The 13,913-nt window shown below is 40.8% G+C and overlaps 1 protein-coding gene across 1 annotated transcript; it reads left to right on the top strand.

Annotated features, from left to right (window-relative positions):
* The first annotated feature begins 6,159 nt into the window (after positions 1 to 6,159).
* On the top strand, positions 6,160 to 7,603 carry slp1 (sloppy paired 1). The gene has a single exon (XM_017071695.4). It carries the CDS (start codon positions 6,260 to 6,262, stop codon positions 7,244 to 7,246), a length of 987 nt encoding a protein of 328 aa, XP_016927184.2. The 5' UTR covers positions 6,160 to 6,259; the 3' UTR covers positions 7,247 to 7,603.
* The last annotated feature ends 6,310 nt before the right edge of the window (positions 7,604 to 13,913 follow it).

Below are 13,913 nucleotides of genomic sequence, written 5' to 3'. Positions count from 1 at the left end.
GCCGAGGCATAAATCAAGGACTCCCGCTGCGGACGCATTCCCACTCCATGATACATATATTTTCCAAAAGGCGTGGCCCAAAGTCGGTCGAATAGAATAGAAGTCAAAGCCAAAGGCCGAAAACAAGAAATAATTGAGACATTTGTTGGCGGCGGTGGCGGCTGTTTTTTTTTATATTTCTGGTCTACCCGCAATGACAATGTGATAAAATGTACCTAAAACAATGACTTCAAAGTCGGACTCCGAACTCCTTTTATTTCGACCATGAGCGGCTGCTCCTTGCATTTTTCAGGTGACATCTTATTTCCACCTTTCGGCACGTTTCGAACAATGAGTGTCCTTTTGGTCCTTCTGACGATCAAAGGATATATGCGGCTATTCTGATCTCTGCCGATCTCGCATCGATTATGTTGTCACACAAAAATCACAAGATTAGACGAAAATCACGACAGTGATGATAAGGCGATATAGATCAAAGGCAAAGAAGTAGAATAGTCGGCTTCTTTTGGCTACTTTATGTGGATTATGTTGTCACATTTGGCACAATCGGTTTAATGGGTTTTCGGGGAACTTGCCTCGCGCAAAAGGATATTGTAATCGATATGCCAAGATCAGTGGGAGGATCAGCAGGATAATATTTTATTATCATGGAGGTGAGAATTCCCTCAAAGGTGTCGACCTAATTGTGAACCAACAAACATAAAAATTGTATAAGCTGTTAATGAAACCATTAGAAAATGGGAAAGGATTTGTACTAGATTAACGATTACCTTTGAAAATTAATATATGTAGTCCCTGAGATTTCAATATAGAAGGGAATGTGTTGCTTATTGATATATTACAAAACTGAAGGAATAAAATAGTTCATAGACTTGAATATCATTTTAAAGTAAAGATAACTCTTTTCGACTTGAAAAACATTTTAATTTACAATCTTTGTATCTGAAAATCAATTTTTAAAAATATCAAACTAATATATAAGGCCGGAATTCCCTGCATATATCCTGTGAGTTTGGTACAGTCACCCTCTGATCCTGACATCTTAATCCTAGTGAGGAATAGAGTTCTGATCGACATGGACATGGTGCAGCTACTAACGAGCAATTATCGCCAGCTCCCAGGCGTTGTTTCCCGATTTCACACGCCCAGAAAGGGAGAGATATAGAGGTATAGGGACCTAACCCCTGAGGTATCCTCTATAGAGCATCCTCATCACGCATTTGCTACGCTTTGGGGGGGAGTCCCACTGCTGTGGAAACCTGCAAAAGGCTCACTCTCGAACACCGATGTATCATATATGGTATATACCATGGCACACACACACACAGTGTCGTATCCTAGTTGTTAGGACACAATGGATGAAAATATTTTCGTCCTGTTGTCAAATGATTGCATTTAATGTATCGAAATCTGCGTGACGAATCAGTTCAGTTCTGGCTGGCAAGCTGCAATGGGAAAAAAGGGAAATGGTGGATGGCAACCAGTTGCCCTTTATAATTCGATCAACGCTATCGGGCAAGGGATCCTTCCAGGTTTTTATGCATCCTGTCTGGCCATTCCAATCCCAACCGCATGGACAACTTAATCAATAAGTCGCAGTCGCCCCCGAAGGATGCGAAATATTTTTTTTATGTACAATGAACCGATGTGGAACTGATCAATTATGGTGGGTGTTGACTGTACGCTTGGAGATCCTTTCAGCTCGTTAGGCTATAAAGTTGTCAAAGGAGGTTGGTTACGATCTCCAGCTGTTTCCATATGGGGGAGGCGACTCTACTTAAGTGGATCTTGGACACACATATGGCTGGAAAATAAAACAAATTTTAGCGGCCTTCAAAGAGGAGAAAATGGGAGGTGGTGGCTCTTGAGGGTAATCGCTAGAAATATTAATTTTGACAACTGTATTTATGATGAGGTCTTTAAGGGGAATAAGAACTTTTTAGATGTGCACTGAATTTAGTGGGGTTACCTACAATTGTTTTATATTTCTGAAATATCTGAAATATCTATTCACTTTGTTCACTGATCTAGTTTTACTTAAAACAAAATGAACATTTAAAAAATGTATTAACAAACGAATGATTTAATAAAATATTTTCTGTAAAAAAAAATGTCTTGCATTAGTTTATTGTGTGTTTAAATTTGCAAGTTTTTTAACCCCTTGCTTACAGTTCACTGTGTACTGTTCTCAATTAATTTACACCAGGTTCTTGTGTTTGAAAATAATAGGAATTAATGGTTCTTTTACAAGGAGGTGTTAAATAAAAATCCTTACCTGGCTGCCATTAAACTCCTCAATTTCCCCCACTACCTACCAGATTTGGCAGTCCTAAGAGCGAAACCAGATCATAAAGGCAACATAAACTTAAGTCCGGTCTTGTACCTAAGCCAAGTAGCGGGATTCATTCAAAATCTGGGATTGACACCGGACTTATCAATAAACGGGGACTTATGCAGAAATACCCGAGTGAAAGGACCTGATTAGTGACAGAACTCAGCGTTTCGGACGCATAAAAAAGGCAATGCATTTTTTCTTTGGGTGTGCAACGATAGATCGATCATGGCCATTGTTAGGACCATAAAATCCCGAACATGCAGAATATCCTGTCGACAGGACAGAATGACTGAAAGGCAAAGTGCGAGGGCGAAAAGACGACTCGCTGAGCGCGACAAATGCCGAAGACATCCTGCTGATGTCCCGAGGTCCTGCCATGTGACAGTCTCCGAGGATGGGATCGGATCGGATGGGATAGCAGCGAGTCCTGTTGACAACTGAGGTCCCTCAAAAGGAATATCGCACATTACGATCAATTATGAGACTCAATGCTCACCCACAGTGGAACGAAATCGTGGGCGAAAGTTCTGAAGGAGGGAAATCTTGTGGCGTTAATTGAAAATTACATGCACATTGTCTGTGGCCACGGTGTCTACTTGGAATTCGCTTATGCATTGCCCATAGTTCTCTAAAGATTCCCTTAGTTTTCAATAGTTTTCCTTAGTTTTCCTCAGTTTTTGTGGGCTAATGAGGCAGGCGTAGCGTTCTTTCGAAGCGTGAAGCTCGTGAAGGAAACGCCTAAGTGTGGTTTTGGCAATGAAACCATAATGTCAAACAGCGTGGTCCTGATCGCATCCTGATCACCCAATCAGCGACCACATGCTCTCGGTCTGCTCCACGCTCGATTTTACTCAAGGTGTGCGCTCAAGGATCACAAATCGCTAATCAATTCGTTTTACCGCATTATCTTCTCGAAGGAGAAACCTTAAAGTCAAACGAAAAGTCATCGAAAAGGTTACTTTTTCACACAAAGATATAAAAAAAAGCAAGTTATAAAACGAGGTCGAAAAAGGTCGTAAATATTTTTTCACAAAGCATGTTAATAAAAAATACTAAAATATTAAAAGTTATGACCCCTGCAATATTATTTCCAAAGTCGTTCATTACATAAAGGGACATTTTATAATATATACAAAACAAATATATTTACTAGAATTTTTTTTTAACCTTACAAATACTATCTTCACTTTGCAGCTGATAATCGAATTACCCATTACTGCATGGAGTGTTTAAATTTCCGCAATGTGTGTGTCCAGGATCTGTGGATTTTCTGGATGGCTTAGGGAATTCACAAATCAATTAGTTTTGTCGCGGCTGTCAAAATTATGCCCCCACCAGGGAAAAGTCGGAGTCAAAGTCGGCGAAATTCCTTTCATCTCCAACTTCGACTTGCAAAAAAACTACACAAAATTTCCAACTCAATTAGTGGCTCAGGCAAAAAAGAAAAAAAAAGAAAAAAAGGGAAGCCGCAAAGAAAATCGAGGCGTTCAAATCTTCATTTATCCCTCGCTTAGAAAAGAAAGAAACGCTCTGCAGAAGAAAGAATAGTAACAGAACCTGCCGCCTCGACAATTGTTAACCGCCTACTTTTTTCCACAGCCATATACCTTTCTCTTTCGGATCGCATAGTCCCGTCTCTTTCGGGCACTTTTAACTTTGCCGACTTCTCTGAGTGCATCATTATCATCGGCAATTGGACTACTGCGTTAAAAGTGCGCTGCCTACTTTTTTGCCCCTACTCTCCCATTGTTTTGTTCACTTATTTTTTGGTTTTGGGCAAAAAATAAAATATGAGAAGGGAGCAAATTAATAGACAGTCATTTGGAACATGTGTTGTTGCTGCTTTGATTGTTTTGTCAAGTTGTCTAAGATATCAAACGCACAGTGCCGCCGACAAGTATTCGCCCCCATCCATATAGCCATACCTCCGTCTATCCATCCATCCATCTGTAATAACCCACAGCGCTGACGTCTTCATTGTGTCTACTTGACTTTCGCCCGATTTATCTGCCTGTATATTTGTTCAATTGTTCTAACAAAACATGCCATAAAAACATAAAACAAGAACCACTTGTACTTCCTTGTTTTTCTAGTCGGGGTCCAGTCTCGGTCCATTGCCAACCCAATCGCAATCGAAATCCCCCTGACTTTAAGTCCATCTCGGTAGCCTTATAGCTAAGTAATGTCGGCGACACTTTGTTTGATCCTAAAGGATGTTTTCCCATATGAGTTGCATATGTCAGGCCCTTCGTTCAGTTTTCAATGATGCAAAGATCTAAATATTACTAAGTTCTCAAAAAGAATCTAAAGAATCTTATAACTCTATTCTAATCCGTGAGGAGCCCCCATTTTATAGTTCCTTTATAAAACCTTTATTCTTATGACTTATTTTTAGAAGTATAAATTTCGTGTAATATTCCTTAGCTCGAGAAACTGATAGCTTTACTTATTTCTATACGTTTCAGATACTCCTTTAACTCCCTAACAAATCACGTAAACACAACTTAACTTTGCACCAACCAACTTTAAACTCCACTGCAAGCTAGAACTGAGCTCAAATATTTGAGCGAATGCATTTTCAAATCTATTAATCTCCAAAAGGATTGCCAGAGATCCACAATGATTCTGGCTAAGCGAGCCCAGAACTAATTCGCAAATCTGTCGCGAAACTAGAACAAATCCCGCTGCCCGAAGGTTTAACCCCTTCGGATTACCTGAGTGCTGGGCTCGGAATCCTTCGTCCTGAGCTCCATTGAGCTGTTGAAAATCGTGCCGTAAGCCAAGATCCCTGATCTGCTTCAGATAATCCCCGGTCCACGAAAAGCGACCCTTGCACTAGTTTGGGCGGGATTAGGAGCAACTCAAGGAGTCTGTCTCGCAGATTGCCAGCAAACTAATTCGCAGAATCCATTGTCAAATTATAAGTGGATCAAATGTTCAATCCAATATTCCAGGATAATTTGCAGGACAAAAATCTGTTGGAATAATAATGTTAAATTAAGTAAATCTTATGTGTCTCACACTAGTTTTATATTGTTTATTGATTTTACTAGAAATTGATACATTTATATACTGATCCCGTGCTTTTAAAAATTCTTGAAGCTATTCTGTTAGTGAAAAATATTTTTTACTTAAACTTAAATTTAAAAAACCAAACGCATTGAAAATGTTTATTATTTAAAACATGAACATAATTCCCTTAATATTATTATTCATCAAAGTAGGCCAAAACTAGCGCAATCCTTAACTGCTCAGAAACATTAAGTCAATAATAATTGCCATTTCCATTGAAGTGATTAGAAATGGCCCACTTTTTCGAGCAATCTTGGTTCGCAATCAAAAATCATTATGGATTTATAAACATCCTGATTAAATTGCGACTCTTTGGACTTTGTGTTTTTGTTTTTATTGCCGCTTGTTAGTGCAATTAATAGTCAAAACAGCGAGCGGGAACGAGACGCACTGAGAACAACCCCAAAGACCGACCCTGTTTGGATTGGATGTAATGGATATTTTGACGCCGAAGCAGCAAAAGACTGAAAATAAACATCCACAAGTTCCCAAACAAAGTCCGCTTTGCCTACATCCACGTATATATTTTCATGTGGAAGGCGAGTGGAACAAAATGGTCACAAAATGGAGGGCGGAGTCTTTCAAAGAGGGTTTAACTACCCAACTACCTGCTAGCCCTCTCTCTCGCACTCACAGCGCATGCCAGGCTACCCGTCTCTTTCGCCTTGTGGGCTCTCTTCGTGTAGACTTCGTTCGAGCGACCGGGGGTGGACTATAAATAGCCCGACCCGGGGCTGTAGAGAATCAGTTCAGAGCTACCATCTCAAGCGCAAACATCTCAAGCGATCCCAACAGTCGTGTGTGATCATCAGAAACCAAAGATATAATAGCATTACTTCGAAACAAGAAACAATGGTGAAAAGTGAAATGGAATTCAAGAGCAACTTCTCCATCGATGCCATCTTGGCCAAGAAACCCACCAACATTCCCGCAACCCAACCCATCAAAACCGAGCCGGTGCACCATCATCACCACCATCAGTATGTCCATCCGTACTCCAATTCCGATGGCGAACTCTCGGCCTCGGAGGATTTCGATAGCCCCAGCCGGACCAGCACTCCCATGAGCAGTGCCGCCGAAAGTCTGTCATCCCAGAACAACGACAAGCTCGATGTGGAGTTCGATGATGAGCTGGAGGACCAGCTCGACGAGGACCAAGAGAGCGAGGATGGCAATCCCAGCAAGAAGCAGAAGATCAGCTCCGGCAGCGACACCAAGAAGCCGCCCTACAGCTACAATGCCCTCATCATGATGGCCATCCAGGATAGCCCCGAACAGCGGCTGACTTTGAACGGGATCTATCAGTACCTGATCAATAGATTCCCCTACTTCAAGGCCAACAAGCGGGGCTGGCAGAACTCCATTCGTCACAACTTGAGCCTAAACAAGTGTTTCACGAAGATTCCCCGGAGCTACGATGACCCCGGCAAGGGCAACTACTGGATCTTGGACCCCTCGGCCGAGGAGGTTTTCATTGGCGAGACCACCGGCAAGCTGAGGAGGAAGAATCCCGGAGCGAGTCGCACTCGTCTGGCCGCCTATCGTCAGGCCATATTCTCGCCCATGATGGGAGGTTCCCCCTATGGAAGCCCTGCTCCTGGCTATGGATATCCTGCTGCAGTTCCCTTTGCCGCTGCCGCCGCCGCCGCCCTGTACCAGCGCATGAATCCAGCCGCCTATCAGGCTGCCTACCAGCAGATGCAGTACCAGCAGGCTCCCCAGGCCCCCCATCATCACCACCAGTCGCCCCATCCCGCCCAGATGCAGGGCTATCCGCCCCAGCTAAACGCCGAGCTGTTCCAGCGCATGCAGTTCTTTGGCAAGTTCCCGTCCAGCTAAGTTCCCCGGGAGCCGGCGCAAAACCAAGCCCAGCGCTTTGGATCAACAAAAAATACCCAGGGACTAGGGTCGCTTGGGGGAGGAACTAGGACTAGTAGGACTCAACCTACTTTATCTCCCCGCGAAAAACCCCTGACGTCTAAATGCTGCAGTTTAGCAAATTCTTTTGGTCATTTCCCCACTGACCGCTTCGCTTCTTCAGCGGGTCCTCCGAATCGACCTGGAAAGTCGATGGTTATAGCAAGGAACCAGCTCTGAAATATACAGGACGGCCGATCTTCGCCAGCCGAGGGCCCTTGTAGCTTGCCTACCAATTTTTGTACATATTTATTTAAGAATGAACAACAAAAAATTAAAAAAAAATTAAATAAAAAATATTTTGTAAAACACAAATTTTTAAGATGCTTTCTTTTTTCTTGGAACCTTTTCATAATTTTTTTCTTGAAGACTTGTGGTTTCTACAAATCAAAGTTAATTATGTCAAAATTTTGATACTAGAAAATATGAATATTTAAATGTGTGCAATTACGAAAGACTAGTAAAATTATATTATTTCCATTTAAGATTTCTATTCTCTTTAAAAACCCAGCAGCTTCTTTTTGTACTGACCGTCAGCTGCTGTCCAGCTCACAGTCACATCCCGTAAATATTTACCCAGCTTCCTTTACCGACTTGCTTTCATCCTGATGACTTAATTAGTTGTTTGCTAGCTGGAGCGGCAAACATGAAAATGATTCCCGAAAAAGGCAGAAAAATGCGAGAGGATGAGGTCCAAAATGAGCCATCACCCATTGACTCGATTCTGTTTGGCTCTTTACATGCCCAGTGACAACTCCAGCTGTGCGAGATGTGCTGGGCACCGCAGGTACGATCCGATCCGATATGATATCCCATAGCCATTCCATACCCCTGGACCCCAGCCAGGCCTTTGTCTAGATCTCTCCGTCCAGCGAGCACACTTTGCTCCCCTGTCCCTCCGCCCAGTCGCAGGCAATTTTTCTTAACTTTTGTTATACAATTTTTCAACTAATATGTGCGCTACACTCGGAGAAATATTAAGAAATTTAAATACATAATGAAAAATTCAAAAGTCCTAAGGAGGTTAAAGGATCTTAAGAATTCGCGCGATTAGGTTGTATGTTGTTTAAACATTTGTATTTGAGAACTTCTGAGTATTACAGTTACAAGTAAATTTAAAAAAATATTTTTCAGGATATATTCTGGTGAAAAATGCAAAGTACCTAGCGAAAAACTTAAGAAATCGCGTTCTTAAGATCTTAAAAATAATGTCATTATTGTAATTGAACTGATACCTATTTTGTCGCAGTGTAAGCTAGGGACTTGCCTAGGCCTCAATTTGAAAGATGAGAACGTTAAAGAAATTGTGGAAAGAAATAGTAGAAAGGGCACCGACTAGGGCGTTGTTTTTGAAATTTCTCAAACTGTGTGTATTTTCGGGTTCTCAGTGGACGTCTTCATTTTCGAAAATTTCACTCGGTGCGGCGGCTTCTGATTCTTTGATCACTTGACATGTGTTTGTGTGCGAGGCTTAAGTGCGCGTTGGAGTAAAAGATGTGAGAAAATGGGAGCATCATCAGCATCAACAAGTTTTCCCCTCCATTTCCCTACGAATCGACATTGACAGGGAAAAATTCGAGTAACAAGCCTCGGCGATATCATAAATACAGCGCTTTTCACCCTTTTCTCTCTCGCTCTTTCAAAGGCGATTTGTAAACGAAATGATAATTAATATCATCGTTACTAGATTAATCTCCCCACTCCCCATAGATATCTCCCCTTTTTATCTCCGGCGAGAGACGATCGGTAGCAATTATCATATTTTGTGTGCCCATTTTTCTTCGATTCAATAATTGTAACTTATTGAGTGTGTGTTGGTAAATCATGTTATTGAAACGATTAGCTGGCAGTTTTATAAGGTGTTAGTTGGGAAAGGGGGAGCCTAAACGGATGAGAAGGGTGGGGATTGGTTGGGCTAAAAGTTGCGCAATAGTTTGTTGAGGCTTAATCGAATCAGGTTAGGTAATAAACTTGATGTATGTAGTCAGAAAATTTAGATAATATTTGAATGTAAGCTTTGTATTGTTAAGAAGAGGATTACATTTATGGATATATAAAAGGTACCTATGGCTGTAATACTTGGATAATACCCAAGTTTAAATAAATGTATTTCTCTCGTCTGCAGCTGTTTTAGGTGACTATTAATCTTGGCTTGCATTAAGTACAACTGAGATTGTTATAGTAAGGCTTAAATAATTTCTGCTCTAATCGTTTGCATTGTTTATTAAATATCAATACACATTCCTTGCTCATTTCAGCATCTTCTGAAGATAAAACTTTAAAACAGAAAACCATCTCCGATTCCATATCATGTATGTACATATTTGGGGTTTATGTTCAGCTTAGGTCAGTGCAAGAGTTAAATCGGTTTTGGCCCACGCCTTAAGCCCTAGATTCATATATTTTGCTATACATATATGCATGCCCATATATCTTTCAAGCCGAACTGTTGTGCTCAATCCGCAGATCAGGCGAATAGAAACATTTACTAGGAGCATTGTTTTATTGGGCTGCCCTGCCCGGCTTAAGTTGGTCTGGATCTGGTTTGTTATTGAAATAGATCGGATGAGCGCATTATATACTTAACACATCTCATGTGCCCTGGATTCGGATTGAATTCAGAAATCCACTTACCTAAGCCCGGACTATGTAGCTCTAAGCTCTAAGTCGCTAAATCAGTCCGAGGGTCCTTCGGGCATCGGGGTTCCTTAAACTATATATCACTTTAGAATAGAATTGGCATAGAATAGTGGTGAGTAGCACGCGCTCGGGGAAAGGGAATGTCTTGGCCAAGTCTCCTTTCTATTGGCTTAAGTGCTCGACATGCAATTTACAAAGATAACAAGCAGAAGCAAAGCGAAACCTCGGATCTGCCTTACTTATCTTATTACCCGGGTTAAGTGCAGGGATTACGATGTCGAAAGAGCAACCTTGTGGGTCCTCAGACCTAGGTCCTCGGAACATAATACATATATAGAGAAAGGCTCAACCCGCAGATGCCGAGGCCTGATTACCCAGCATGCATCTTCGGGACTCGGGATTCCGGATCCTGGTACATAGGATATGGTTATATAGAACCCAGGATGCGTGTGCCGTTTGTTACACTTTTTGTCCATTTAGACTGCTCCTGGGTGCTCCTTCTCCGCTCTAATGATTCAAACCCATCGGCTTAGTTCTAGGACGGGTCTATTTCATAAATATTTTATACATAATCGGTTAGTTGCTCAGCCGCTTTGTTTGTGCAAAGGCTTAAGATCTGCGGTAGTTTTTTCATTCGGGTTTTTCGGATGCCAGGGATAAGTTATTCTTCCTTCTATTGTATGTATTTTTAGGAGTTGAATAGAGCAGATATTGTAGATAGCAGTTGCTACAAGGTTTGAAAACTTTTCTTTGTGCAGATCTTCTTGAGGTGTCTAAGTGGTTGGCAAGGTGTTGGTTTCCACCTCATGGATAGCAGATTAATCATTTTTAAATAATACCCAACATTTGGTGGGGGGAAACTTAAGTGTAATATAGTTTATAATAGAATATAAATATTTATTTTTAAACTAACTTGCAGTGCTTTAAATATACAGCACCCCCTCGATTATGTAATTGGATCAGTCGTGACTGTCGATGAGAACCTTAACACTTGTTAACCCAGTTGGTTGACAGTAAGTAGTTTAGACCAGCAGCCAAGTTGCCGAGCAAAAATATTGACATTATCGATTGGTTTTAGAATCCGGCTTGATGTGCCACCACAAGGGTCCACCACTAGTATATGCCCACATCAGCAGAAATGGAATCATGAGGTCGCATATAGAAGCCCCGCAAGTATTGGGTGTGTCACCTAGGAATAATGCAAACTATGGAGAGCCCAAGCTAGAATATCGAACCCAACCCATACAGAACCCAAGTGGCGACCACACAGTGACCACAAAATGTGTTTTTAATTGAAACTGATGTGCAATGGCCGTTCCTGATGGGTTCAGATGAGGGCAGCGCATTCAAATATTTATTAATACAATAATTGTTAACCCATGGGCCGCGAGTGCGCACACAGTAATCAAATAATGGCAATACAAACACAGCGAATGGGAAAATATTTGAAAATATTTGAGCGACAAATGCGCAAAGTAACAATCAGTAGACATACATGTGGGCAGTTCGGTAGTGCGCCTTAATTAGTTTCTTTCATTATCTTGGCCTCTCTGTTGACCCGAATTTCAATTAAGTTAATTTACGCCGCCAGTTCTCTTTCCCCTTCGGGAGGAACCAATAAATAAATAAATGTATGAATGGGCCTAGTACGATGTACGCGGAATACGCTCACAATTAAGCTGAAATTATGAATGAGTAATTACGAATTGCACTTGAGCACTCGACCCGTCCAGTTAACACTACTTGCCTGAAGAAATCCCCCACATGGGTCCAACGGAAGTGAGTTCATTCCGGGTTGGGGTTAACTCTTTTTCTTTTCTGGATATGGATGTTGATCGTCCATCTGCGCTGAAGATGCCGAGATACTAAGAAAAAGACATGCATGATCAGTTGGCATCTGAACTTTTCAATCTTGCACTTGAACAGCGGAATTGCCCTTTCAATTGCGAATGCAGATGTCTTGGGGGTATGAAAAAGTCTAAAAGGAAGTGACCCTATAAAGGGGTAATTCGAGGAAAAGTAACGGGGAAGAGCTTTATCGCGATGATCCCATTATTATAACTAATACTAGAACTGTAAAGTAATCAATAAAAATTAAAATTCAATTTAAATTAATATTTTGTACAGACTCGCTAATAGGAATCACTTGCAAAATACACAACTGACTTAATTTTCCTAGAACTGTCACGATTAGTTCCAGTCTTTTTCAAAAAAAATGAATTTGACTTCTTCAGGAGTTTCATTGGAATAAATTAATTCAAAATAAAGACGTTTCCAAGTTCTGATTTCTTCCTGCTTCAACATCTTGTCATTCCTACAGATTTTGATTTCTAGCCCTAGCTAATTGCTTCCCAGCCCTGACTTCTCTGAAGATCTGGATGATGGAACCCCCACTCATTCCGCCTCAGATTTCACACTGATACACACTGCTAATGGTTTCGACGGGCCACAGAAAAACAGAACACAAACTCGGCACACAATCAACAATTTAAGCCAGGCCAAGGGCCACCACTCGGACCTCAATTAAATTGATTTAGATCGGGGAGGGGAACTCTAGTTCCCCAGAAGTCCCCAGATCGAATGAACTATTCTGAACTGACCGATGTTTTTTGAGGAAGCTGAGGAAGCACCAGCATAATCAGGCCACCAAACAACTTCTAAGCACTCTGACCGATCATGTGTAGCAATAAATCCGCAAAAGTACCCGCAAGTTTTGGACGACGATGTTCGAGTCTTACGCGTGACCGCTGACTTTTTATACCCTTGATGGGGGTATATTGATTCGGAGAAAATGTATTTCAAATAAGTTCACCAACAAAGAAGTAATTTTGAAAAAGGGGAAAAATAAATAACAGACAATAAACATATTTTGTGAAATATATTACCAGGACAGGAAGTATCTTTGTTCAATACAAAATCAATTTTGTCATTTTAATAAGAGTATTTTTAAATGTTGGCTCTTAAATCAATATATAAGATGTGGATGCTAAAAGAATTTTCAAAGCAAACGGATATACTAAAAAACTTTTTTTAAGTCATTAACAAAATAATAAGTCTTATTTTAATATATTGTCTGTCTTACTTACTTAAAACATTAAATAAGTGTAGTCTTAAAAAATTTGAAAAAAAAACATCTTTATTGTTTCATAAGTCAGTAATGAGTATAGAAATTTAAATTTTGAGGGTATTATAATCTTCGTTTGTATAACATAGTTTTATTTATTTGATCTGCGGTCGCTTGTTGACGCTTATTGCTGCTGCCGTTAATTGTTACGCTGTTCATTAACACACATCACAGGGCACCACATCGCACCACGCCATATAACACCATACCACATTACGCTCGGGGTTCGGGTCCCCTTAACATGAAGCGTATGTGTGAGTGAGTGTGCCACCCTCGCGTGGCACACGCGACTTTGCCCCACCCCACACACACCGCCCCCTGCCACACCACCCCCTCCCCCACACCCTCCACTGACCTTTCCACCAGCGCTAACGATGACATCTAAGCGGTGGCTGCTGTTGCTCTTCGTGTTGCTACACTGAGGAAAAAAAGGAACATCTAAAAATTCTACACGTACATTGTACACCTACATTTAATTTGCTGAAAAAATAACTGACATGTTGCATTAAACTTGAACTTTGGTGCAGGATAATACTTAAATATAATAAATATTATGTATATTTAATTTTTGGTGATTTCTAAGTTAAAAAGTAATTAATTTATTATAGGCAAATCCAACATTTTTCAATTCAATTCAGCTACAAACGAATCGTGCGTATAATTATCTAAGTTGGCCACACTCGTGATTTGCAAAAAATGATGAATTGGTCACACTGCGTTTTGGCTTTAACGCAATGCATATCGAAATATTTAAGATCGTATAATGATATACTAAGTCGTGTAAAGAAAAATGACGTTGGTAAATTTATTTGTTTCTTTTTTATG

Source organism: Drosophila suzukii, chromosome 2L (genome assembly GCF_043229965.1).
Source record: "Drosophila suzukii chromosome 2L, CBGP_Dsuzu_IsoJpt1.0, whole genome shotgun sequence".
Taxonomy (NCBI): Eukaryota; Metazoa; Arthropoda; class Insecta; order Diptera; family Drosophilidae; genus Drosophila; species Drosophila suzukii.
This window is presented reverse-complemented; position numbering and strand designations above follow the sequence as displayed.